Consider the following 27358-nt stretch of genomic DNA (forward strand, 5'->3'; position numbering starts at 1 on the left):
ATTACTCTTCTTTTTTTTAAAAAAAAATCCATGTATGCCATTACCTGTTTATTCTTTCAGATAAATATAGGGATAGTTTTGTCAATCATTAAGAAATTGTTAGCAAAGGTGTTAAACCAATGAAATTAATGAAAGAATTGACATCTTTGAAGTGTTTGGGTTTCCATCAAGCATGAGGTCATGTTTCTGTATCTATCTGAATCTTCCTTCACATCTCCTCCAGAGGGATTTGGGGAGGTGGAGAGGAATGGCAGAGAGCAGTCCAAATGACCCGCTGAGTGGGCTTTGGTAAGCCCATCAAACACTGCTTGGCTTGAGTGCTACAGAGGTAATTGGAAAAGGAAGCAGATGGGTTCTGAGCCAGCTCTGGCTATCTTCCAGGAATCCTTGATTTTTTTGTGTGGCGATGGATGAGAGTGTGTGCAGAGAGAACAAATCTGATGAAAGCAGAAAATAAGCTGATTTGGTAAATTTGCCAGCCAGGGGGAATTGTGACTGGAGCCAAGGACCCATGGTGCCAAGGATCATGGAGAGAGGGGCAAATGAAGACAGGTAGCAATAGGTGTTGTGAGTGTGGCTGCCAGAGATGGAGGACGGGACTAAAAGTCAGACTTGGATTCCAGTCTGGACTCTGAAATCAGCCCTCTCTGTTCTCTTCAGTGAGTGGGCTCCCTCCTGAGCATTGCTCGACCTAAGACTGCTCACTGAGCTCACTGAGGCCTTCTTGAGCTGAGTTTCTATGTGGTATTTACTAGAGCATCACAGGAGTTGCATGACTGAAAAATGCCCCAAGATGTTACAAACATCCACGTCTAAACCGAAGGACATAAGTATAGACGAAAATGATGAAAAATTGAGAATTCGGAGTGTGCTTGGGATGATTCCTGCCAGTGGAATAGGAAAGAAAAGAAATCTAAAGTAGCCTAAAGACATTATTTAGGGCTGAGGGTTATCTCCAAAGAAAGTGCTTTATAAATGAGTTCTTTGATCTTGTTTGGTGAGGGTCCCTGGGAAGGCAAATTCTCTCAGATATTATGGCTTCCTTTGTAGGTAGGATGAGGCCAGGTACTTTTGCCCCTCCTGACAGTAGACATCACAGGAAAAATTTTCCAGACTATTGGCATTCTTGGGGCTAAAGTAACCCTGGTTTAACTCTGTCACAGAGATAAACTGTTAACATAGGGCATCTGGTGGATGTCTGCTTCTCAGATGGAAGGGAGATCTGTTGAAGTCTTTGGCAGAAACTGGCACGTAAGGATCCGGTTCTCCAAGAGAGTGCGAAACATGACGTGCCAGACTGTATCTACTTCTGTTATTCCATTTCTTTCGTGGGGGTCTTGGGCCAGTAAATCATCCTACTTATGCCCTCCAACTTCACAGGTCTTGCAGGACCTCCTTACTCTGAAGTTCAAAAATTTCTTCATTGTGGCTAGCCTCCTTGGTTGCCTCAGGTACCATCTTTTGTCAGGTCTTTGAAAGGAAAAATTCTAAGTTCTATATGGCAGCCGGTCCCTAAACGGCCTCGAAATCAGTCCCCGGTGATCCCTCTTGATATTCACACACTTGAGTGGTCCCTTCCCATATTGTACCAGGGTTATTGTTGTTGGTGGTGAATTATATATAACAGAAGCATCGGGGAGAGTCAGCGACCACGTTGTGAGGTCATTCAGGCAGCCTACACTAGGTTCACATGATGAGGAACCAAAGTCTCCAGCAATAGCCAGGGAAAAACTGAGGCCTGACAACAACCTCATGAGTGAGCTTGGGAGTGAATCCTCCCTGCAGCTGAGGCTTCGGATGAGACTGCAGCGTGGCTGACAGCTTGACTCCGATCTCATGAGAGACCCTGAGCCTGGATCCACCTAGCTTAAGCCATTTGGAGGCTCCTGACCCTCAGAAACTCTGTGAGATAATACATGTTTGTTATTTTGTGGTGCTGAGTTTCCGGGTAATTTGCTTTGCAGCAATAGATAACTGTGGGCTTTGCTTTTTATTTTTGAGTAGAAATAAATAACATCAAGAAGACATTTGCTTATATGGAATGACCGCATATGCTGTGTGGAATGACAAATCAATATTTGTCTATCTTGTACCAGGCTCTCTTCTAGGTCCCTAGATCCCCAAATTTATTTGATAGTAAGAATCACCTAATTTGTAGAATTATCTGGGTTTGGGGTGTGACCAAAGAGTCAGTATGTTTAGCACCCCACATAATTCTACATCAGGCAAGTCTGAGAAGTATTGCAGGAAAGGATTCAAAAATGAACAAGACATAGCCCTTCTTCAGGTAACAGTGTAAGGTGGAAAGCAAATTGGCTGGTTAAGATCTCATGGAGCAAGGTACAGAAAGAATCACAGAGTGATAGTAACAGCTGACATTTATCAGGAGCCTGCTAAGCATCAGGCATTGTGCCAAATACTTTACTTGTTTTATCTTATTTACTCTTCACAACAACCTTATGCAATAGGAGCTATTGTCATCTGTAATTTACAAATGGGAGAACTAAGCTTTGGTTACCACACTGCCCAGGGTCACACAGCTCCTCTGTACAGAGCTAGGTGGAAAAAAGGCAGCTGATTCCATATGCGATGCTCTTAACAGCTATCATGTTCCGTGTCCCAGGGGACAGGAGACTTGGAGTTGTGAAAGGGCTGTGACATCTTTGTGAATGATAGGAGTTTTGTGCAAATGATAGGAGAAGGTGTTCAGAGAGGGATATAGGCCAGGGGAAGATACCGCATGAAGTGCTGGAACCTGCTAGTGACTTCCTGGTGTAAGCTCAACTCATTTTGTAAATGGAGAAAGGTACCCTCAGAAAGGTTTTGTGACTTGCCTGAGGTTTGAAAGTAGCAAAGAGGAGTAGAGATCCAGAACCTGAACTCCCCCTTTCCATTGTGGATAATTGGAGGCCAAACTGGGATTGACCTTAGATGCCTTGCTAAGGAGGTCTGAACTATTCTGTAGATCATTTTAACCATTTTAAGTGGATAGTTCAATGACATTAAGCACATCCATACTCAAAACTTTTTCATCATCTCAAACAAAAACTCTGTATCCACTAAACAATAACTGCCCATTCCTCCTCCCCTGGTACATAACATTCTACTTTCTGACTCTATGGATTTGCCTGTTTGAGCTACCTCATATACGTGGAATCATATAATATTTGTGTTTTTTTGTGTGTCTGGCTTATTTCATGTAACATGTTTTCAAGATTCCCCCATACTGTAGCATGAATTCATACTTTATTCCTTTTTCCTCATTTTTTATTGTGGTAAAATACACGTAGTACTTACTATCTTAACCGTTTTGAAGTGTACAGTTCAGTGAATTAAGCACATTCACATTATTGTGCAACCATCACCACCATCCATCTACAGAACTCTTTTCGTCTTGCAAAACGGAAACTCTGTGTCCATTTAGTGATAATTTCCCCTTCCCTTATCCCTCCCACCCCTGGCGACCAACTGCCATTCTTCTTTCTGTCTCTATGATTTTGACTACTCTAGGTACCTAATATAAGTGGAATGATACAGTGTTTGTCTTTTTGTGCCTGGCTTATTTCACTTAGCGCAATGTCATCAAGATTCATCCACGTTGTAGCATGTGTCAGGACTTCCTTCCTTTTGAAGGCTGACTTATATCCCACTGTATGTATATATCACATTTTGTTTATGCATTCATCTGTTGATGCATATTTGAATAATGCTGCTATAAACGTAGGTGTACAAATAGTTCTTTGAGAGACTGCTTTCAATGACTTTGGGTATATATCCAGAAGTGAAATTGCTGATGACATAATTCTATTTTTTAACTTTTGAGGAACTGCCATAATGTTTTCCACAGTGGCTCTATCGTTTTACATTCCCACCAACAGTGCACCAGGGGTCCAATTCTTCCACATCCTCACCAACACTTGTACTTCTTTCCTTTTTTGAAGGATGAGAACTATTCTACGTTACGTATATATCACGTTTAAAAAGACCTGTTCATCAGTTGATGAACCTTTGGGTTGTTTCCATCTTTTGGGTATCGTGAATAATACTGCTATGAACATTGGTGTGCAAGTATCTGGGTTCCTGCTTTCAATTTTTTTTTTTTTTAAGTGGAATTGCTGGATCATAGGGTAATTCTATATTTAACTTCTTGAGAAATCTAGACTTGAGGGAGATCTGTGCTCTGTTAAGTTGGTTCTGGTCATCCTAGCCTTCCTCTGAACAGATATCCCTGGTGGCCGGGGGACTTCTCCTTCTCTCTAGCATCCACACTGTCCCCATCCCCTCACTTCATTGCTTTCTGGAAGTTCGTTCTCTGAGCTTCTTTTACACAAAGGTCCAAGCTGCTGAAATGAAGCTGACCCTGGCGTCCAGCTGGGCTTGCCCGAGGGAGCGGGGTTTGGGTCGGTCCCAGCGTGTGGAGCGAGGGCGGTGCTGTGGGCGGGGAGGGGAGCCTCCTCTGGGTTCTTTGAAATCCCACCAGCTAAGCCGGCCGTGTCCGCCCTCCGGCGGCGGCCGGGGCTGACCAGGTGAGCCGGCGGACAAGTCCCGTGCCCCGGGGGCGGGCACAGCGGGCGGGTGGTACTTCGCTCGGACCCGCGCTGAGCCCAGCTTTGAGCGCCAGCGCCCCCGTTCCTGCCCGCGGCGGTCGTTCTGGAGCCTGAGCCTGGGGAGCGCGCGCAGCCCGGCGCCCGGCTCCCTCCCGCGTGTCCTCGCTGCCGGCTGCCGCCTCTGCTTCCCCGACACTCCGGCCCGGCCGCGACTCCGGGGTCGCCAGCCGCGCGCCCGCGCAGCGACCCCGACGTGTCCGGCTCCCCGGCCCGAGCACGCCTCTTCTAATCAGCCGCCGGTGCCCAGGGCGCCCCGCGGCCACCGGGGGCGGGGAGCGCCAGTGCGGGGCGGGCCCGGGCCGGGGGTGGCCCTGCCGCGGGGCTTGCGTTCCTGGGGTCTGCGGCGGCGCGCGAGCGTACCTCCCGCCCGGGCAGGGAGCGAACCCGGAGAAGAGGAGGAAGAGCGGGGACCGCTCCGGTGTCTGCGGGCCTCTGGGCGCAGGGGCTCTTGTCTCCGTCCCCGGATAAAAAACCGCACCTGGTCCGCCAGCCGGGATGCCGCAGGTAGGGAGCGCGCCCTCCCGGAGAGATGCTCTGAGGACCCCACGCGGCTAGCGCGGCCACCGGGTGCGGGGGGGGGGGGCTTTTTGAGTGGGGAGGAGGCTTTTCCAGAGACTCGCTTTTGCGCTCATTTCCTCAGGGGAGCCGGGCGGGTTACCCATCCCTCTGCCCTTGGAGTAGCCTCCGCGACTCCGAGGAGAAAGCTGGGAGCCCCAGCGGGCTTCTCGGCAGGGGCTGCAGAGCGGCTTCCAGCCTTGGGCAGGGTCTGGCCGCGGGGCGAGCGCTAAACCACAGGGCCCCCAGAGGACACTGGGTGGGAACGGAAGGGAGTTCGTCTCTGAGAGGTGAGAACACAAGCAAAAAGAGCGCTGGACAATTTCTCCCCTAGTGCTAAATTTCCCAACACCCCCGGTGCCCCAAGAAGTTTTTATTACCTTTTGTTTTTAAAACCTGACTTGGAGCCTTCCAGGTACATGCTCGGAGGGTACCCCTCCGGGAGCAGGCGTGGGGGGAGGGGGGCGTGCCTCCGAGATACACAGGGCCTGCAAGGAGTGAGGACTGTCTCACCAGGATTGCAGCTGTACCTGTCCAGACCCCAAGACTTGGCCCCCTCTGACCTTTCAGACCACGGTTGTGCTTTTCACACCTGACAGGGACAAAGGGCAGGGACTGAGAAGGACAGAACTGATGGCTCAGAGGAAGGGATACAAGGGGGAGAAAAATGAGGGTGAGGAGTTGGGGGAGAGAGGCAGGTAGTGGCTGGGCCTCATCGGGGTGCAGAGGGATTTTAATGCGGGTTCCCCAAAGACAAGCTCTGGCTACGTTGCCGCTGAGGAGTGCGGGCAACAAGCTGTCCAGAGGGGTGCCGGGGGGGGGGGGGTGCTGCTATGTGTCTTTTGTTCCAGGAACCTCAGGTTTTCCATACTTTCCTGCCCTGGTCTGATGTTTTCAGGCTCTGGGAGGGAGTAGGACTGCAGGGAGAGGGCAAGGGTCCCTCTTGGGCTTTGGTCTCCAGCAGTGCAGCTAACCACACTCCCACCCCCTTTATGTGATGTGGTGGGGTCATCTGGGTCAGGATTTCCCTCCCCTTCCTTGAAGCTGACTGAGGAGGCCTGAGCACTCCAGAGTAATTCTTTGCAGTCCTAGGGTGTAACAACCTCCCTCTCTAGGGAGCTCTGCACTTTACAGATGTTATTGATCTGCTGCCTGGAGGATGTTGAAACTCTGAGTGTTTAAGCTCTTTACCTCAGGACACACAACCAGCCAAGGAAGGATTTTGCTCCAAAGCCCCCTTTCTAAGCCACTCAGTGACTAGGCTGTGACTTCAACCCTGCAGCCTCTGCCTGGGGACAGGCCTTGGTAAATGCTGTGCCTGTCTGCCAGGGTCATAGCAGACTTGGATGTGGGGACAGGAAACCTAGTGAGGAGAGGGAAAGGGGGCTACTAGATAGGTTCTGGGATTTTGCTAGAAGAAGTGTTCTGCCAGAGGAGGGAGACCAGCTCGTGGGGAGCAGACAGGGTTGTCTCAGACAGGGTTGCTGATACTCAGAATAATTTCTTTTAAGTCACAGAATGGGACAATTTCACAGACAAAGTTCAAGCTATTAGGACAGGGAGTGACATTTGGAGCAGATCACTTGCATTCTCTATAGCTTCCCCACCCTCAACTTAGGTCCTTGAGCAAAATTGCAACATTTCAGATCTTCAGTGGAAATGAAATAAACTGAGCCAGTGCCTGGTTGTCTCTACAGCAATCCAGCCTTCCCTGTATGAGTGAGTATGTGGTTTTTATTCATTTGTTCTCTCTCCCTGGTTCCTTTATTTCCACTCCATCACTCAATGTTCATTCTGAGCAGGTGGCTAATGGGTCTGCTTGGGTTACAGGATGGCTTTACATTTGGCCAAGTTCACTCATATATGTAGCCAACTGTTTGTATGTCTTTCAAAGGCTTAGGATGGAGCTTGGATACTGTACCCCAAGGATGCTGGCAAAGACACTCTGACTCATTAAGGGAGAACTGAGTGTGAGCAGAGAGGGGAGACAACCTCCCACACATCATCCCAGAGGAATTCTAAGCAGTGTTGTTCAGAGCACTACTTGGCCAGATGGAGATCACCACGGGGGTCATGGATGAGAATACCACCAACACCTCCACCAACTTCCTTTCTGTGCTTCCCCCCCACGGAGCCCAAGCTGCTTCCTTCCCATTCAACTTCAGCTATGGTGACTATGATATGCCTTTGGATGAAGATGAGGATGTGACCAATTCCAGGACTTTCTTTGCTGCCAAGATCGTCATTGGCATGGCCCTAGTGGGCATCATGCTGGTCTGTGGCATTGGCAACTTCATCTTCATTGCCGCCCTGGCCCGCTATAAGAAGCTGCGCAACCTTACCAACCTGCTCATTGCCAACCTGGCCATTTCTGATTTCCTGGTGGCCATTGTCTGCTGCCCCTTTGAGATGGATTACTATGTGGTGCGCCAGCTGTCCTGGGAACATGGCCATGTCATGTGTGCCTCTGTCAACTACCTGCGCACCGTTTCTCTCTACGTCTCCACCAATGCCCTGCTGGCCATCGCCATTGACAGGTGAGTAAGAGGGTGCTGGAGACAACAAGGAAAGGAACATTGGAATTGTGCTTTCCTTTACTGTAGGTGTGGGTTGAAGAGAGGTGTCTGTATTCCTATAGGTGTGGATGCGTGGAGGTTCAAAAGTTGGTCCATTGACTGTAAGGAGAGTTCTAGTTTTCCAGCTGTGGGCAGGCACAGGTAGCAGAGCTCCCTAGAGTTGGGCAGGGGGAAGGGCCTGTGGTCCCTCTGCTATGGACGTGCTCCTAGATGTATCCTAGATATTCAAGGTCTAGAGGTACATAGGTAAGAAGAAATGTGGAGGCTCAAGTTTAAGTTCCAGGCAAGTACTTCTTGAGTCAAGTTGGGAATTTTGAGGAAGATTTTCTCTACTAAACCGTGAGCACCCTCGACCACAACCCCAAACACCAATTTTTCTTTCTTTCTTTTTTTTTTTAATTTAAATCCAAGTTAGTTAACATATAGTGTAATAATTATTTCAGGAATAGAACTTAGTGATTCATCACGTACATATAACACCCAGTGCTCATCCCAACAAGTGCCCTCCTTAATGTCCATCACCATTTAGCCCATCCCCCACCCAACACCCCACCAGCAACTCCACACATGGTTTGTTCTCTGTATTTTAGAGCCTCTTACGGTTTGTCTCCTTCTCTGTTTTTATCTTACTTTTGCTTTTCTTCTCTTAGGTTCATCTGTTTTGTTTCTTAAATTCCACATATGAGTGAAATCATACGGTACTTGTCTTTCTCTGACTGACTTATTTCACTTAGCATAATACACTCTAGTTCCATCCATGTTGTTGCAAACCGGTTTATTTTAAAATAAGATTGACAGGTTTGATTTGAAAAAAAAAAGGAAAGAAAGAAAAAGAGAACAAATGTCTACTTGTTCTTTTTGGTTGTTGCATTAATCACTTTGCTCCTTTACATACGTTTGCATGCGGCAATGTAGAAGATCTGTTTCTAGTGATGGGAAATAAACGCAATAAGAGCAGTCTATGAAAATCTTTCTTCTGTTATGTTCAGTCTTTTCATTTAGGACAATCATCTGTGCCAATGAACCAGGGTAGTTTTTGTTCCCTCAGGAAAAACTTTGCAAGCTCCTCTGCCCAAAGTTGACTCTCATTCCAGAGCACCTTGGGACAGTCCAGAGCCAGTTACCTGGAGGGTCAGGGCCTCCGTGTACTTGGATCTGAACAGCACGTCTCTCTCCCTTAACCCAGAGAGCCTGGAGCACAGATGCTCAACCTGTTTCATGGCCTCAGGGCTCTGGTGGAGTCTAGCCTGCCCCCGCAATCAGGACATCCCAGGCAGTGTTCCCGGGAGGAACACAGCAGATAGAACCTGTTTTCTGAAGCCAAAGTCAGAATAACCAGAGATTGGATAACCTGGAAACATGCCACTCTCCAGGGGAGATTGAGAAGGAACCTGGCTTTAAAAGCATTGTGAGCTGGGGCCTCAGCCTCTTTTCTCCCGGGAGGAATGTCAAGGAGTTAGCAGCTTAAAGAGCCCTGGCTCTGTCACCTGTAGAAGGTACTCAGAGTTGTCACCCCTGCAGAGGGCTACTTTGGCCAGGGTCCTCCACAGCAGTCTGGAAGCCCCATGGTATTTTATCCACCCAGGGACAGACCTTGGGTGAATCAGGAGGGGCCCAGTCAAACAGCTCTAAGTGCCCTTTAGAGCTGTCAAGGAAGAGCTCCAGGAACCCTGTCTCTGACCTTTCTGAAAGTAGAAGCTGAAAGCATAGAGGACCCTTTCCTGAAGTTTCACTCCGGCAAGACATATTTGCAGAGCGGGTGCTCTCAGCCACTAAAAATGGGGTATGGTAGTGTTTGTTCCCTGGGCAGGGCAGGCTCCCACTCCTGGGTGCCATCCATTTTACGATGTAGGGGGCCACTTGTCAAAAGGGGTAACACTGCAGAAGGGAGTAGCTTCAAGGGGGACAGGAGCCAGGATAAATTAAGGGGTACTAGGTTCTTCTGAACATGTAAGAGGTAATATCTGTGTGAATCAATCAACCTTGTTCTATTGAACTTTTTCACATTAATACACTACTTTTATATCAAACTCAGCTGTCTGAAATCCTGCAGGCACTTCTCGTGCACTGTGAGTTTATGTAATGTAATTTAGATACAATAAGAAAGGTTAATTGGAGAACATGCTTTGTATCTTGGGACTGCGATGGTTTACAGTGGGGTTGTGATTAGAAACTTGAACCCAGACACTGGGGGAAAGCAGTGTTGCCTGCACAGGCCATCCAGTGGCCTTGACCAACTAACCAGCTGCTCCAAGGTGTGAAGTTCCCTTACTGATGTTTTGATCTTTGCTTCCCACTATTTTTATGTGTTTTTACCATTTAATTTCAGTTTTGCAGTGCAGGACTTCACTGATTTTTGTCTGGCCTCATGTGTTGTTCAGGATTTGATCAGTGATTTTCATGTTCTATTTGGTTAGTTTTGGGTAACTCGTTTTTTTAAAAGTATTTTTCAGTGTTTAGTTATTTTTGAGAGAGAGAGAGAGAGACAGAGTGCGAACTGGGTAGGGGCAGAGAGAGAGAGAGAGAGAGAGAGACATAGAATCCGAAACAGGCTCCAGGCTCCGAGCTGTCAGCACAGGGCCCGACGTGGGGCTGGAACTCACGAACCATGACATCATGACCTGAGCCAAAGTTGGACATTTAATCGACTGAGCCACTCAGGCACCCCCTTGAGCAACTCATATTTATCTCGGTATACCAAATACACTACAGTTATAAAAATACCTTTGTTTTTATTTAATGAAATTGCAGGGGTAGCGTTAGTGGTTATTTTGCTGGGTTTAAACTCCTGCTGCAGCACCTATTAACCCTAGAACCTCATGTTAGCTCTTTAACATCTCTCTGCCTCAATTTTCTCACGTATACAAAGGGAATAATAAGAAAACCTAATGTATTGGGTTGCTTTGAGGATTAAGTGAAATAATATATAATTGTTTAGAACAAGGCATAAGCCAGAGTAAGCACCAAATAAACAGTGGATAGTATAATTCTTAAATTAATCCTTAAAGGAACAACAACAACAAAACAAACCCAGGTAAACTAATGAATGTTGTCGATTGGCTGACCTCTTCATTTTCACTGAAGTGGTTGTTTTATGACGTGATATTAAAAAACATGATAAAAGTTTCTAAGACATGCAGCTATGAAGATATGGCACAACAGAACTATTTATCTTCTATCTTCTCTATGTCTGTGACTAGCTCCATGGCTCTCCCTCTGCGCTAGCACAGCTCCTTTATAGGACCTGCTAATGCTCGTGGCTACCTCCTCCCTGTTCACTCAGGCCTGGCTGTCAGAGCCTCCTCTTGGGCTCCTTGCCTCAGTGTCTCTCAGCTCTGCCCCTCTGCCAAAGCTCCACCCCTCACAATCCATGCTAAACATTCATTCATTCAAATGGTGCATTGTTGTAGAGCAGCTATGATGTGACAGATACCATTCCAAGCACTGGGGATATGACAGTGCATAAGAAAAATAAGCCCCTTGCCTTGGAGAGAGGTAACAGTCAGGCACACAAACAAAGAAGGTAATTTCAGAGCGTGACAAATACTCCGAACAAAAAAGACAAACATGAGAACATCGAGAATGATGCAGGGTGGGAGTTACTCTAGGTACGTAGGAAATGTGTCTCTGAGGAGAAGACATTTGAAGGGAACTCTGGAAGAAAAAGAAAAAAAAAAAAGCCAGCCTTGGGAAGATAGGGAAAACGCATTCCAGACAAAGGAAATTATCAGTGCAAAGGCCCCAAGACAGGAACAAACATGAAGTGTTCTAAGAACAGAGAAAAGGCTCCTGTGGCCTGAGGGAAGAAAGCAAGACTGCAGCTAAATTAATCTTGTGTTTGTCTCCCCACTCTTGCTCGAAAGACCTCTACTAACTCCATTGTCTGCAAAATGTGGCTCGAACCTCTTCACCTGCACTTTCAACCTTTTATTATTGAGCCTCAGACTGCCTCCCAGTCTCAGGCTAGGTAAACACATTTGTGTCCTGTTTCCAAAAGAGGTTGCAATCTTTTTGAGAATTGTCATGATGACTCATTCCATTCCTATTCATCCGGTGCCAAGCACTTGCTGAGAGTGAAGTTTTACTGGAATCCTTGGTGCCCGAATTCACTGACATCAAAAAGTTATAACAAAAGTAAGAGGCGATCCCTGCTCTCGAGGAGCTTACCATCTGGAGGGGGTGGGGGACGGTGGATAACACTTAGGAAACAACATAAAGTAAGGGACAAATTTTAAATAAGATTTACCTGGGTGCCTGGGTGGCTCAGTCGGGTAAGTATCCGACCTTGGTTCAGGTCATGACCTCATCATTTGTGAGTTCCAGCCCCGTGTTGGGCTCTGTGCTGACAGCTCAGAGCCTGGAGCCTGCCTCAGATTCTGTGTCTCCCTCTGTCTCTGCCCCTCCCCTGCTCATGCTCTCTCTCTCTTAAAAATAAACGTTAAAAAAAAATTTTTTTTAAATGAGATTTACAGAAGCATGAGGTCATTGTATACTGGAGTAGGTGGCGGAGGCTTCCAGGAGGAGGTGAACATTTAACTGGCCTTAAACAAGTGGTAATCAGCAAAGGACAGGAAAAGTTTTCCAGGAGGGTAGTGGGGCAGTGTTTGCAAAAGATAAGGTGGGAATGCTTGAGGTATGAGGTCCCTTGGGGAGATCTAAGGGACCCTTGGGGACAAGGAATATAAGCCAAGTAGAGATCACAAAAGATAGGGTCAAATTTCAGAAGATCTCAAAATCTACATATAGGAAGTCAAACCTGATAAAGCAGGGAGCTGAAAAAGATTATCAGAGGACTGTGTCCCCCAAGGTCTGGGTTTCCCCTTAGATGTGGAGACACATGCACTGGCCTTGATGTGAACCCATAGATCTCAGAGCATGTGGGATACTGGGTGACACTCCCTTCTTTATCCAAAATCCAGGGGAAATGGCCGGTCAGCCTGCCCACTGACCACTCTTCTGTTCTGCTGCCTGGGGCCAGCTAAGGCTTGAGTACTTGTGCTCAGCTTTAGGAAATCACAAATCCTCCCCAGTGAGTTCACTGATGGGGCTGACCAGCCCGAGGAGTGGGTCCTGAATTCCCTGACCATTTCATGACTGGCCTAGAAGCTGCTGTAAATACCATTTCCATGTTTGATCTGGGGTTGGGTCCTGGGCAAAGAGGGAGCCCAAATATTCTTTGCTTAATCACCAAGCTCACCATCATCACACAATCACTGCCTGGATATTTCTTTGTCCAGCAGCCTTTATTCTTTGTTCTCTGGGAAATGTTGGCTCTAAGTGGATCTGGACCTGAGCCATTATAATGGTAGACACAGGGCAAGCCAAGGGCATATGCATAAGCAGAGAAAGTAGCTGCCAGTTGCCCGACTTCTTGGAACATCAATAAGCAGAAACCAACTGTGATGGAGGGAAAAGAGGAAAAGGATGTGACGATTCTGCTAGGATGCTAGGAAAAAAGGGGTATTGCTTGCTCTGATTGGAAAGGGAGGGGACAAATGTCATATTAGAGACCCTACTGGATTTGGAGCAAGATATGGATGAGCCTGGACCATGGTTCTGTCAATTTCTAGCTGTGTGGCCTTTGGCAGGTTATTTAACTTCTGCAAACTTCAGTTTGCTCATCTGTGAAATGGCCATCTTTGCTGTATTACCTGTTCAATAGACTTGGGGATATGTAATGAGAAAGTTGGTTTGAAAATGCTCTGTAAATTACAAGCTGTTTTACAAACATAAGCAAGTATTACTAATGTTAGAGTTCTGGAGTTCTGATCCTAGCACAAGCCAAGACTGGTGGCAATCCTTGAAACAGTTTTTTTTTTGCAATTTTCCTTTTGGTAAATGTATTTGGAAGGACTCTTGCACAGCTCCTGGTTCTAACCCTGGGAATGGAGTTGGGGTGAAGGCAGGGAGAGCCAAGATGAAATAAACATCTGATGGGGAGTCACAGATTACCCTGAAGATTAATTTTTATGTAAAAATAAATAGATTCAATGAAATAAAAAGTAGCAGAGAACTTGAAAATGAAGTATTTGCCAATAACAGGTAAAAAAAGTTTCTGTGTATACAGAATAGCTTTGAAAAAATACATGTTATTTTGTTTTTTTAAGTTTATTTATTTTGAGAGTGAGAGAGAGAGAGCCAGTGTGCTCACGTGCACACGCCAGCATGTGGAGGAGAGGCAGAGAGAGGAGAGAGAGAATTCCCAGCCAGGCTCTGTGCTGACAGCATGGGCTTGAACCTACAAACTATGAGATCATGATCTGGGCCAAAATCAAGAGTCAGACGCTTAATTGACTGAGCCACCAGGTGCCCCTGAAAAAATACATTTTAGGGGGCGCCTGGGTGGCGCAGTCGGTTAAGCGTCCGACTTCAGCCAGGTCACAATCTCGCGGTCCGGGAGTTCGAGCCCCGTGTCAGGCTCTGGGCTGATGGCTCAGAGCCTGGAGCCTGTTTCCGATTCTGTGTCTCCCTCTCTCTCTGCCCCTCCCCTGTTCATGCTCTGTCTCTCTCTGTCCCAAAAATAAATAAACGTTGAAAAAAAAATACATTTTAGGCTGCTAACCATTTCTTGTATGTTAGTAGCCTGTGGTTGTTTATGTGCAGTTAATGCCAGCAGACCAAGTCTGAGGACCCAGAAGGGGTCCTGCAGTACCAGCCAAGGGGGTCCCTGGCTGCACATGGGACAGGAAGCAAATGTGAGCCAGAAGGAGGTGAAAGAGTTTACTGAAGGTTTAGAGAGAATGCAGGTACAGAGTGGGAGACTCAGAAAGGAAAGGAAAGAGAGTCTTTCCTTTGTTTAGGGTCTGGGGTTTTTACTGGGGATGGTGGTCTGCTGGATGTGCCCTGTCAGGCATCATGGAACTGGTTAGAACGAAGACCAGGGCCCAGGTGTTATTCGAATGATGCATTGGGATGTTTAGAGCCAGTGGTCTGGAATATGTATATGATGGCTTCGCCAGGTCATTCTCACCTGGTCCTTCCTTAGGTGCTATCTAGTCTGAAGAAATCATTAACTCCTTGTCCCTTACAAGGAGGACATGCACTATTTGCATTCTGAGGCACATGTAAAGTGGGGGTGCAGTGTCTAGCAAGAATAGAAGCAAGAAAAGGAGCAAAAAGCAGATTTTTATGGAGTCTTTCAATTTCCCTACCTCATAGTGTCTAATTAGAGCCTCGTAGTATCTCTGTGAGGTTGGCAAGGCCGGTGATATTTCCATATTACAGATGAGGAAATTGAGCCCACAGAGCTAAGAAAAAGGACTCAAATCACATAAAAAGTTTGTGGCAAAGCTGGGACTGGATTCATGGTCTTCTGCTAGATTGGCATTCTTTCCTATTTGTTCATTGAAAAAACACTCTGACCTTGAAACATCACAAAGACTTAGGAAATTGTTATTGGGAAAGGAAGGAATAGAATTAATATAGTGAAAATTCATATGGTTAACAAGTATAAATATGGAAATATTCTTTGACAAAGTAATCAATAGAACATGGCAGGGCAGATAAAGAGGGAGAGAGTGAGTGAGAGCAAAGGTGCTAAACTCTTAGTTTTTGTCATGAGTCTGAGCAAGTTTGGTGCACTTAATATAGCAGGAGCACTGTGGTCTTTATGAAGGGTCCATACATGTGCATTGACAGAAGCATTGCCAACACCCTGCAGACATTCGCATTCCACCCTTCAGCACCTGGGAGATCGGCAAGAGGCCAGAGATTTCTGTTGGTGGCACAGCATGTCAGGCAGCCCGCTAGGTGTCCAGAGGGTGGACACAACCCATCCAACTTCATCTGACATCTCTAGAAGAGAGCAGGAATCTCACTCCTGTAAACTCTCCAAATGACACTCAATGGAGTTGGCTGCCTATGTTGGGGGGAGGAGGGACAGACACATCAGGAATATAATCAGGAAAAAAATAGGAATGAACCTCCCCTTCCAATCAAAATCCTAAGAACGATGACCTAAAAGGGATTAGTTTCAAAGGAAATAAAGTTGGTCTGGCTTTCCTTCAGCCTTCTCTCACATTTGCTCTTGGCTCTACCTGGGATAAGCTATGGACACGTGAGAATGTGTTTATTTCCAGCATTATTTATCACTCCCTCCCACTTCACTCCTCATCTTTCTCCTTCTCCAACTGCTACCCCCTGCCAGACAGGGAAAGCCTTCCAGGAAACCAGAGCTCTCTGCATAAGTATGTGCTCTCTCTCTGGGAAGGAGGCTTTCATACCACACAAATGACTCACATCCCCCAGAAAGTGCTCTTTCTTCGTTCCTGGACCACTGTGGCAACAGCAGTGTGGTTTTTTGGGAAAGAACAAAAGCAATATCTTTCACTGTCTGGTGCTTTGTGGTTGAAAAAAAAAACACATTCATGTATATTCTTGATTGATTTTTCACATCTACCATGAGATAGGGTTAAATGTTTTCTATCAAGGGTCCTGTGGTATATGACCTTGAGAGAGTCAGTCATCTGTCTCCAGGCTCCATTTTTACACCTGGAAAATAAGGTAAATGGTCACATGCTTTTCTTTTACCTTTGAAGCAAAATTTTTAAAAATGTAGATTGAAGACTTTGCCCACTGCTTCCACTGGAAAGGGCAAGATCTCCCGACAACTCTTTGGAATTATCAGGCCCTCTTAGCTCTAAAAACTATGGGCTAATTAGGAGGAGTAATCTTGGAAACAAGAAAGACCTGGGAATAGTGCCAGGCCAGAAACCAACGGGAGGCATTATTACTACTTTGAATAATAGTTAGTATTTATTGAGTATATATCATGTCTAAACCTGTGCCAAAAATTGTGTATCTATTAGCACAAACAAAAGTTTTTGTAGGTAATGAAACCGAGACTCAGAATGATTGAACAAAATTTGCCCAAGGTTGCGATAGCTAGTAAGGGGGTAGAACTGGGGTTTGCACTCAAGTCTGCCTTTCTGGAAAAGCTCACATGGTTGTTTTTCCTCCACATGTGCCATTCGGTGGCACCTTCTCATGTTGCAAAAACAATATCACCACCCAGCACTACCTCATTACAGTGGTTGAACCCATTTGTGTTCTTGTATTAGATATCTGGCCATCGTCCACCCGCTGAGACCCAGGATGAAGTATCAAACAGCTACTGGCTTGATTGCCCTGGTGTGGATGGTGTCCATCCTCATCGCCATCCCTTCAGCCTACTTCACAACCGAAACGGTCCTCATCATTGTCAAGAGCCAAGAGAAGATCTTCTGTGGCCAGATCTGGCCGGTGGACCAGCAGATCTACTACAAGTCCTACTTCCTCTTCATCTTTGGCATCGAGTTCGTGGGCCCCGTGGTCACAATGACCCTGTGCTATGCCAGGATCTCCCGGGAGCTCTGGTTCAAGGAGGTCCCAGGCTTCCAGACGGAGCAGATCCGGAAGCGGCTGCGCTGCCGCAGGAAGACGGTACTGGTGCTCATGTGCATCCTCACTGCCTACGTGCTGTGCTGGGCTCCCTTCTATGGCTTCACCATCGTGCGCGACTTTTTCCCCACCGTGTTCGTCAAGGAGAAGCACTACCTCACGGCCTTCTACGTCGTGGAGTGCATCGCCATGAGCAACAGCATGATCAACACCCTGTGCTTCGTGACCGTCAAGAACAACACCATCAAGTACTTCAAGAAGATCATGCTGCTCCATTGGAAGTCTTCTTACAATGGGAGTAAGTCCAGTGCGGATCTTGATCTTAAAACCACAGGGGTGCCGGCAACTGAAGAGGTGGACTGCATCAGACTAAAATAACTGGATGGACCTTTCAAAGTTTAAACAAAGACAGACCTTTGGGACACTGACCAGTGCTAGATACAGACTATCAACCAAGAACTCTTGGTTTTCGCAGAAGGCAGAGGTAACGGACAGCTTAGTGAACACTGTGTTCAAGGAGCTCAGAATTTATAAAACTGATGTGACTAGATACCATCTCCAGTGGCCAACAGTCACTAAATGCCTAATGTATGCAAAGAGTAGGCACTGAGGAAATGCATATACGTTGACAACATTTAATTGGCAAAAAGAAATAAAGATTCAGCCAAGACAAATGTTGGGGCATAGCCTGAAATGAATTAGGCATCTAGGACTGTGGTACACATGTTTGTAGGGTGAGGGTCTCTCTGACCATCTTGAGTACTCATCAGATGCTGATGTAGTCCATCTCTAGAACTGTTCTTGGTCTTGAGTTCACTCCTAATATTTGAATACAAACACAGGCTCCTAGTTCTTTCTTCATCCCTTCTTTTCTTATCCCTGGTCCCTGCTCTCACTGTGAGGAACTTTATGTGCACGTACATGGACACCTCAATATGCATGACCAAGTTCTGTCCAAGCCCTCCTCCCCAACACTGCTCCATGGCTACCCCTCAACTGTGCCCACACATGGTGAGGCTCATCATCAGGAGAAGCCACACACCCTGAAAGCCTTTTGGTCAGGCTATTAAAGTGTTCTGGGTATTTTGACTTGCTCCAGGGAAGGCCTGGGCTCAGGATGAGTGTGTTCCCTTGGCTCCATGGACTTCTCACTCCATGGGGAGGAGTGCAGCTGAAGGACCACTGAAAGCCTGTTGGGTTCAGGGCAGGAGCTCAGGTTTTCTGGGTCTAAAGATGATACTGCTTCTACCTCTTAGTTATACTGGCTTGGACCAATTAGGCTTCTCCTTAAGTCCTTCTCTTCCTTCTCATGTATCCATGCTTGTGAAGCATAGAATCTTTGAAAGTAGACACACCTCATGGATGTGGCTGTCAGCCATTTTTCCATTTCCACCAGCTGTCACCCTCATTATTATGGTTTGAGGGCAAGATGTATTTGTCACTGGTGCTTGAAGCCCATCATAGTTATTAATTCTTCGGATTAAGACTTGTTTCTCTTTTAAAATGGATGTACTCTTGGGACAGATGACCTGCGCATTTCTACCCCTCAGTATAAACGAAGCCATGTGATCCAGTGGCAGATGGTGAAGGTTGGTGGTACAGCCCTGGGCACCCAGGAAAGAAAGGGATGTACAAATGGTTGGTGGGGGCCCAACAAGGAGATTCAGTGGCTCCACAGGCTATTGAGGGCTCATCCTACTTTCCAACATACCCTCATTGTTTGGTATTCTGAATTTTGGAATTTGGACTTTTGGAACCAGAAGATTTGATCCAGCCTTGGCTCTGTCACCTGTGTGACCCTGGGTAAAGCTTCTCAGAGGGGACAAAGATAATACTTGTGATAACTACTGATGAGGTGGTTGTGAAGAACCAATGAACTAACATGTGGGTAAAGTCTTTTCAGCCACACCAGTAATCAGAAGAATGGACCAACAACTGTGTATAGTGTGCCTGACAAAGAAAAACTTGTCACTTTGGCTTATGTATCTGGAAACCTTACCATCTCCCCTTTTCATTACTCTTTGTGTGAATTATTCCTTTACCTCTCTTAGCCGTGCTATAGGAGTTAGGTTCCTAACAACACCCTGGTACAACAAGGCAGTGAAACTTGATGGTGAAAGTGTAACAGGAAATGGCAGAGTGTCTGCAGTCAGATGAGCTCAGGGTTTTAGAAACTTCAGAGTCAGAACATCTTTGTAATTGTGGAAGTATTGTGACCATGTTCCTATGCCTGTTCCCAGCCAGCATGAATCTGGGCAACGTGATATTTGTTTCTCAACCTTTTGCTAGTCTCGTGAGTGTATATAGCTAAAGAGTAAACTTGTCTTTTCCCTCTCAAATAATTCTAGAGCAGCACATCTATGAGGCTATTTAACTGACACTTGTATGGCATTTCCTTCCAAATATAGTCAACTCTTCATTTTTGCCAGCAAAGTTCATTTTTTTTTAATAGTTACCTTATTTCCCTGGAAGACATATTTCAAAACCCTCTTTATTTTTTTCCTATTCCTCATCCAGCAGACTCACTCTACAGCTGAATCAGAGTACTCTCAGAGAATAAAAACTAAAATATTAGCCTAAATCCAACATACCTTGGAAGGCAATTTTTATTTCTTATAAAATTACATATTACACTCTAAAATCAGGAAAGTTAGCTTTGGACCAAAAAATAATAAAATGACATAATTAGTTGTGGTTATGTTCACCTTTTCCATTAGGATTGCTAAACAAGAGTTGACAATAAAATAAGAGTTTTTTGGGGCACCTGGGTGGCTCAGTCGGTTAAGTGTCCAACTTTGGCTCAGGTCATGATCTCGCAGTTCGTGAGTTTAAGCCCCACATCGAGCTCCGTGTTGATAGCTCAGAGCCTGGAGCCTGCTTTGGATTCTGTGTCTCCCTCTCTGCCCCTCCCTCACTCAAGCTCTGTCTCTCTTTCAAAAATAAATAAGCATTAAATTTTTTTTTTTAAAAATAGGAGCTTTTTATATGTGAAAACCAAACCTCTTTTTGCTTTTCAGCCTCAAATGTGTCAATTTTTCATTTGTTTAACTATCTGTAGTATTTCTAGATGTTGTGTCTGCTTGTGACTTTATGGTGAGTGGAAGCGTTGTGCTGTGATCAAGTGAAATAAAAAAAAAAAACCCGTACATATATAATCATCGACCATAGTGTGCCTGTAATTTTCATCCCTCTTCCTCCTCCTTTTCTGAATCATACTGTGATGTTTCTTTGAGCACTGAATGGATGCTGATTCCGTGATCACAGGAATTGTGAGAACAGTGCTAACTCATACTCTTTTTGCCTTTGAACTTCTCTGTCCTAAGGAAATTTCACTGATTTATATCTTCTTCCTATAAGTCTGCTCTGGTAAAACCATTAATGCTTTCCAGCATCTGAATGCCAAGACTTGAAATCCGAGGACCTGTTTATGCCTGTTACATAAGCTAAGGCTAACCCTTTGGGTAGCCTTAATGTCTGCACATGCAAAATGAACCAGGAGATGAAAGTGAGACTCCACACCATGTTCACATCAGTGGCTGAGTGGTAGCCTGTTCAGCTGGTGGTGTCTCCAAAACCTGGTGGTGAGCCCAACAAGGTGACGCTGGTGTTTATGTGGTTTTTTTTTGCTGTTCTTTACACACTTTCGATATGCGAAGAGATGGGCACATTGTCATATACAGAAGGATAAAGACATGATTTTGTAAAATCAAACCATTTCCTTAACTAAAGCAAAGGAGAAAGGCAGATTTACAACAGAGCTTTTGGAGATTTTGCCTAATGATTACACATTTGAAAAGTAATTTCTTAAATCAAAGGCATTAGAACACAGCAATGTGGCAGTCACCACAGCAAGCCCTCAAGCGTGAAACAAGTTCCATGCTTATGGAAAGGAATGCTAAAGAATTTGTGAGAAGGCCAGAAAATCCTAAACATGAGTCCTGTTTCTTGAAAAATCGCATACATTTTGGAATATACCCACAAAAATGAGTCCAGTTCTCCTTCATAGAGTGTGAGAATATTAAATTCACATAATTCATTTCATGGTGGATGAAATTGAAAGCCAGAATGGGAAAGAGATGTTCAAAGTCTCAAAACTGGTCACGGTGACAGCCAGGGTTAAACCCCAAAGTCCCTAAAGTTTGGTTCAGGATTCTTCTACCGCAGAATTCATGTGTGTAGGGAGCATCAGTTTTGGAAGGAGAAGGATCTTTCCCAAGAATCCTTCAGGTGACTATTCAGCTCCAGACAGGCCTTCTCTGGAGACCTTTAAGGAGTTAAGCAGAAGTATTCCTGGTTCCTTTCCAAGCCAAGTTTAGCTCATCTTATCCCTGGGAACTCACAGCACAGACATGGAGACCAGGGGGTTTAAGGGAAGACTGCTAAAAAAGGCTAATCACTGCTTTTTCTTCACCTCGCCTAGTTGGGGGTGCCTAGGAATATAAAAGGAAAGCCACAAGGCTGTTCATGAGAAGGCTATCCTGCCCTAGCAAAGCAGGAGAGAGAGAAAGAAGCCATGCTTGGTTGAATGTCCACACTAGAGTGAAGGCCTATGTGTTCAGAGTCTGGTGGCGTCAGAAGCCTGCCTCCTACCACCAGTGAAGAGAGAGGTGTGGTGGCTTTTTGGGTGAGGTGAGGCTTGAACTGAACAAATGAGGTGTAGAGAAGCAAGAGGGAGAATACTTCACATAAGAGAAATGGCTGTTTTACCTGCCCGGAAACAGAAATTGATTTTATTTCTGGGGGGAAAGACTTCTCCCACAGCAAAGGGATGGTCATCCCTGGAACAGTGACCGAAAAACTGAAAAGCATAGAGATGTAAGGAGAGACAGAAACTAACCTCACGAAGCAGGTCTGTACAATGGAGGTGAGGGATGCAGCTCAAAACTAGGAAGAAAATCAGTGAAAGGCTGTGGAAGAGGACGCTGTTGAAAACAAACTTGCCTAACTGGAATACTGACACAAGGAGCACATATCCTGTGTTGGGGCTGAGCCGAGCACCGTACAGGAATGTCTTGCTCCATCCCCACAGTGGTCCTCTAAGATGGGGCAGGGGCGGCCTCACTTTACAGATGAGGAAACTGAGTCTCAACTCAGAGGAGTTGCCCAGGGACACACGAGGATTGAATGGTTCTCTGTGATTTGAACCCAGACTCATGCTTTTGATCCCACTGTGCCGCAGCCTCAGAATGTTTTTTCCTCAGCCTTCCTTATTCTTTCTAGAAAACCAAATCATGAAGTGATAAATCACCTCCTATGCTAACTAGATTTTTCTCAAAAACTGAAAATAGCACACTCCCACCTTTATTTTTCCTTCTATGAAAAGTTTTATTCATCCTCAGCAGCTGACCCTAATGTGGAGGTCCTTCACATTTGGGGGTGTTGGGTGCTTCTAGTATCAAGTGGTTTGTAAGCCTCTTCTCAGAATAATGTTTTCAAATAATGTTCAGTTCAATTCAATTGAACAATGTTCAATTCAATTAAAATAATTTCAAATAATGTTTTCAAATTTACTAAGTAAAATCCATAGGAATGCCAAAGAAAGAATATAATTTAAAATGTGATTAAAATATTTTTAAAGTTTATGATATAGCTGTATAAATCTTTATATTAAATTTCTTTATATTAAATCTTTATTTAATGCCTTAAATAACAGGGTTTAGCATCAGGGCCAACAGCTACCATAATTTGGAAGCAGTGATGAATGTGAATGAGTTTTTAGGTCTTTTCCCAGACTGCAAGGTGACATAAAATATCTGTGATGTCTCTTGGGAACAGTTTCAGGGGTTGTTACGTAGTAATACATAGACTTGTTGTCTATGTCATAATGGCGGGAAATGCTCAAGTTTAGTTACTGGTTAGTGAGAATAACAGTGAATTTTTCTTCATCCATGTTCATAGCCTTGAACTGGTGAAGAAGACCTTCCTTGAGGGAAGGTGTTGCCTAGGCAAACACACCCCCGAGTGGGCACTGGTGGAGATGGAGATCACAGGAAGAGGCACACACATTCAAATGGAATTAAATCAGTAGATCCTCATGGGGCATTCTTGTGAGGACACCTCCAAAGGCATTGTGGTTCACTGACTCTCTGCCCTGTACCTTCTTGGTGGCCCCAATCCTTATCTGTGTGGCAAAGATTCATCTGAGAAGCCAGATAGGATCTTTTTATAACCTGGAGATTCAAGACTATTTCACATCATTATTTAACAAACATTTATGGTCCTAGGCTGTGATGTTACAAAGATGAATGGTACAATTCTTGCTCCTGTCCGTTAATGATCTGGCTTAAGGAGATGGGACATTTTGGTTGTTGGGAAGCACAAGAAAAAAATCCTATAAAAGGAGCATTGCAGATTCACTTATCAAGTCAACTGCTTTGTTCTCTTTTCATTTGTTACTTTATGTTGTTATGTTAATTATTTTGTTGCTGTTTTCCTCGCTTTAATTTTGTTGGTCTTTCATATCTTCTTGAGTTGAACATAAACTTGTTTTTATTATTTTTTGTGTCACTGATTAAGGGAGTGAGTTTCCTTCGAACAGAGCTTTACTCTTGGGTGGACATATAGAACATCTTTAGCCCTGAAATACATCTTTTTATTTCATTATATTTGATATATGTATCTCTTGGTTCATATTCTCTTTATGCATTTAAAATTTCCAGCATTTGTTGTATTCTTTTCTTTTCTTTCCCATGATATTTATTTCTTCCAGAGTAGAACTTTGGAGGTTCTAGTCTTTTCATATTTCCTTTTCCTTCCTTCCTTCCTTCCTTCCTTCCTTCCTTCCTTCCTTCCTTCCTTCCTTCCTTTCTCTCCACCCCCTTTCCTTTTTGCATAACCCTATACAGTTTTCCTATTGCTCCTTTCCATTTTACTCACCTTGGATAATACACTTGATATTACATCTGGTTCTTTCCAAGGTGAGTATCTATCTATCTATCTATCTATCTATCTATCTATCTATCTATCTGTATCTATACACAGTTGACCCTTGAACAACATGAGTTTGGACTATGTGGGTCTACTTATATGCAGATTTTTTTTGATAAATACAGTACAGTAGTATAAATGTACTCTTTCTTCCTTATTTTGTAATAACATTTTTTCTCTAGCTTACTTTATTATAAGAATACAGTATATAATACATACAGCATACCAAGTATGTGTTAATTGACTATTTACGTTATTGGTAAGGCTTCTAGTCAACAGTAGGCTATTAGTAGTTAAGTTTTTGGGGAGTCACATTTATACTTGGATTCTTGAATGTGTGGATAGTAAGGAGGTTAGGGTCGGCTTCCCTAGCTGTGGGTTATTCAAGGGTCAACTGTGTATGTTACTGTTGTTTATTTCATTAGGTTTCATGATCATGTATGTGTCTTCTTCACTGTATTTCCCCAGAAGTCTATTGTGTTTGTGTAGAGGAGTGTTATGGGAAGATTAACATAATGGATGGATTAGTGGCCAGAAGAACTGGAATCAGAAAGACTAATGAGGAGGGAATAAAAATACAAAGGAAAAGATGGATGGAGTGAAGGTTTTTTAGTGTTACTAGAGATAAGGAAGGAGGAATAAGAAGGGAGGACGCTGACTGAAAATTCAGGAGCAGGAACTTATTTAGAGCAGATAAGAAGTTTATTATTAGACATGTTGATTTTGAAGTGCTGATAAAATATTTAGGAATAGCCAGCAAGTAGTTAGAAATACTGAAGAGGAATTTAGCAGAAAATTGGAAGTTAGATAGATGTGGCTACCATCCACATCAAACTATCATAAAGGGTCAGATGTCAGATTAGCCTTACAATTAGAGCTCTTATTCAGTGTCAAGCTTTGCTAATAATCTCAAATTTCAAGAAATCAAGAACAGGGGCTGTCTAATACAATTCAGTGACTACGCAGGTCCTTCCTTTCTGTGTGAGACATAGTCTTTGCCCCCAGATAAAAGATGAGGTCTCTAAATGAGGTTTGCAGACCCTACACTGGGTAGAGAACACTTAAGGTATGAAACATCTCAATTTTTTTTTTAAGCACAAATCATCACAGGAGATTTTATGACATTTTTTGTTAGAGATCATGGTTAAATCCACAGATCCTAGGGTTTTTTTTTCCTGAATTATAATTAACATATAGTATTATATTAGTTTCAGGTGTACAGTATAATGATTTAACAATTCTATAGATTTCTCAGTGTTCATCAAGTTAAGTGTACTCTTAATCTCCTTTATCCATTTCATTCATTCCCCACCTACCTCCTCTCCAGCACAGATTCTAGTTTTATTTACTGTAAATGATCCTGAAATACGAATATCCTGCTAAAGAAATTTTACAGATAAGGACTCTTTTCATATAAAATCTCTAGTCAATTCCAGGAAATCCAGTAATCAACAGGTTTACATGGACATTAGACAGGGCCATCTACCTTCTCACCTTGGGAATCTCCCCCTGGTTATAGTGAGAGAAATGGACCACAGACCAGCCCTTTTGACACCTTCTTCTTCTCACATAAACTCAGTAATTGAGGTTTGGAATGGATGAAAAATTGAAAGGATGGAATCTATAGAGAAAAGTAAAATAGTCATTGAGAAAAAGGAGAGAGAGAGGAGCCAGGAATGAAAAGAGAGAGAGATAAAGAATATTCAGAGAAGAAGAATGAGTTGGGTGTGGCTGGGGAGTTTAGTTTCTTCTCACTCTCCAGTACCCTCTTTTTCCTCAGTAAGAGAACCAAATTATTATTTCAGAGTAAAGACTATATTTCACAGGCTCCCTTGCTGCTAAAGATGATCATGTGACCAAGTACCTGCCAATAAAACCCTAGAAGGAAACTTATGAAAGTATGGAACTTACTTTGCTAAAAAAAAAAAAGAAATACCTTTCTCTTCGCCTTTCAAAATCCTGTAGTTTAGAATGCAGATGTAATGGCTCCAGCAGCCATCTTGGACAATGAAACTAAGGCTTGCACCGTAGGGATGGTCGGCCTGAGAGCTGGAAGAATAATGGGCCCATGGTAGCTCTGGGCATACATACCAGCATTGGATTGACTATCTCTACACTTCTCCTAAATGAGATAAACATAAACTTCCATCTGATTTAAGTCACTGTTTAAGGAGTTCTGCTCCTACATAACTGGGTACTGAGAATGGCTCAATATCAGCTAGCTCTAAGTACATTTTGTCTTCTACCTTATGCCCATCTTTTCAAGACAAGTTACATTGTCAAACTGCATGAACGAGATATCAGTATTCTTTGGTATATTAGTACCTTAGTACATCTCATCTGAACAATTCTAATTTAGTCTCTACCACACTTCTGAGGATTTTTTCTTACTTGACTTTCAAAGTGCATCTTCTGTATCATAGGCAAGTTTTTCTTTTTATGGATAAAACTTGCTTAAATGTTTTTTCTGGCTACTGTGACATGGAATATAATAATAATATACTACGCTATTAGTTCTAGGTAATCAAGTATTTCTGTATACTGTAATAAGTAGTTTAGAAGTGTGATTTTATTTAATCCTCATAACCCTATGAGGATTGTGGTAATATTGTTCCTGAGGGATACTTGTCTAGTGAGTAGTCAGCATGCTACTCAAAACCAGGCTGGTTTGATTTCAGAGCATGGGGTCAGTACGCTACACTTACGCGATCTCTTCCACCTTTGTATTTAAAGTGACAAAGTCATGGATTGAAGGGATACCTCTGAGTGATATCAAGATGTAACAACCCTATCTGGTCTTTTCTTTATCCCCTCTGTGTGTACTAATGTACAGAGGAGTATTTGAGGACAAGGACTCCACCTTTCAGCTCCATCATAATGAGAATTCTATCTAGGCTCACAAAGTGTCTGTGTTTTTGCCCTTGTCCCCAGTGCTAAAAGGCAACAGGTAGGATAGTGGATCCAATGGATCTGTTAGCTTCCATACACTGCTAATTAGAAAAACCCCAAACAGGCCACCATGATGGGAGTTCTGAGGCTATGGATAGTAGAGAAGTGAGCACTGACAACTCTTTCAAAATTAGGGTCTCTGAAATGTTTATATCAGAGATCTAAAATTAATAGATGGTTTGTTTGGAGTAGGCTTGCAGAAACACAGGGTTAGAACAGTTCTCAGTATATGGCATTAATATGTATTTCTACAGCTCTTTGGCCTTTTTACTTAAGAGGTGGGCCAACCAAAGTCTTCCATGAATTTCAAGGAATAATATTTGGAGCATCAGTAAGGAGTAAATAACCAAATGAGTACATTTTGCT

The 27358-nt window shown here is 44.2% G+C and overlaps 1 protein-coding gene across 4 annotated transcripts; it reads left to right on the top strand.

Annotated features, from left to right (window-relative positions):
• The first annotated feature begins 4459 nt into the window (after positions 1 to 4459).
• On the top strand, positions 4460 to 19982 carry PROKR1 (prokineticin receptor 1). 4 transcript variants are annotated; one of them, XM_045054308.1, is made up of 4 exons: positions 4533 to 5111; positions 6781 to 6881; positions 7057 to 7699; positions 16798 to 19982. In XM_045054308.1, exons 3-4 carry the CDS (start codon positions 7215 to 7217, stop codon positions 17492 to 17494), a joined length of 1182 nt encoding a protein of 393 aa, XP_044910243.1. In that variant the 5' UTR covers positions 4533 to 5111; positions 6781 to 6881; positions 7057 to 7214; the 3' UTR covers positions 17495 to 19982. The 4 variants fall into 4 exon arrangements, with proteins under 4 accessions (XP_019682877.2, XP_044910243.1, XP_023107497.2 ...); XM_019827318.3 differs by lacking the exons at positions 4533 to 5111; positions 6781 to 6881 and adding an exon at positions 4460 to 4526; XM_023251729.2 differs by lacking the exon at positions 6781 to 6881.
• The last annotated feature ends 7376 nt before the right edge of the window (positions 19983 to 27358 follow it).

The sequence above is a fragment of the Felis catus genome, chromosome A3 (assembly GCF_018350175.1).
Source record: "Felis catus isolate Fca126 chromosome A3, F.catus_Fca126_mat1.0, whole genome shotgun sequence".
Lineage (NCBI taxonomy): Eukaryota > Metazoa > Chordata > Mammalia > Carnivora > Felidae > Felis > Felis catus.

Bases quoted from the DNA above. Each gene is read 5' to 3' on its own strand.
- PROKR1 (XM_019827318.3), top strand. From the start codon at position 7,215: ATGGAGATCACCACGGGGGTCATGGATGAGAATACCACCAACACCTCC. The intron at 7,700-16,797 runs GTGAGTAAGAGG...TTCTTGTATTAG, and splicing joins CTGGCCATCGCCATTGACAG to ATATCTGGCCATCGTCCACC.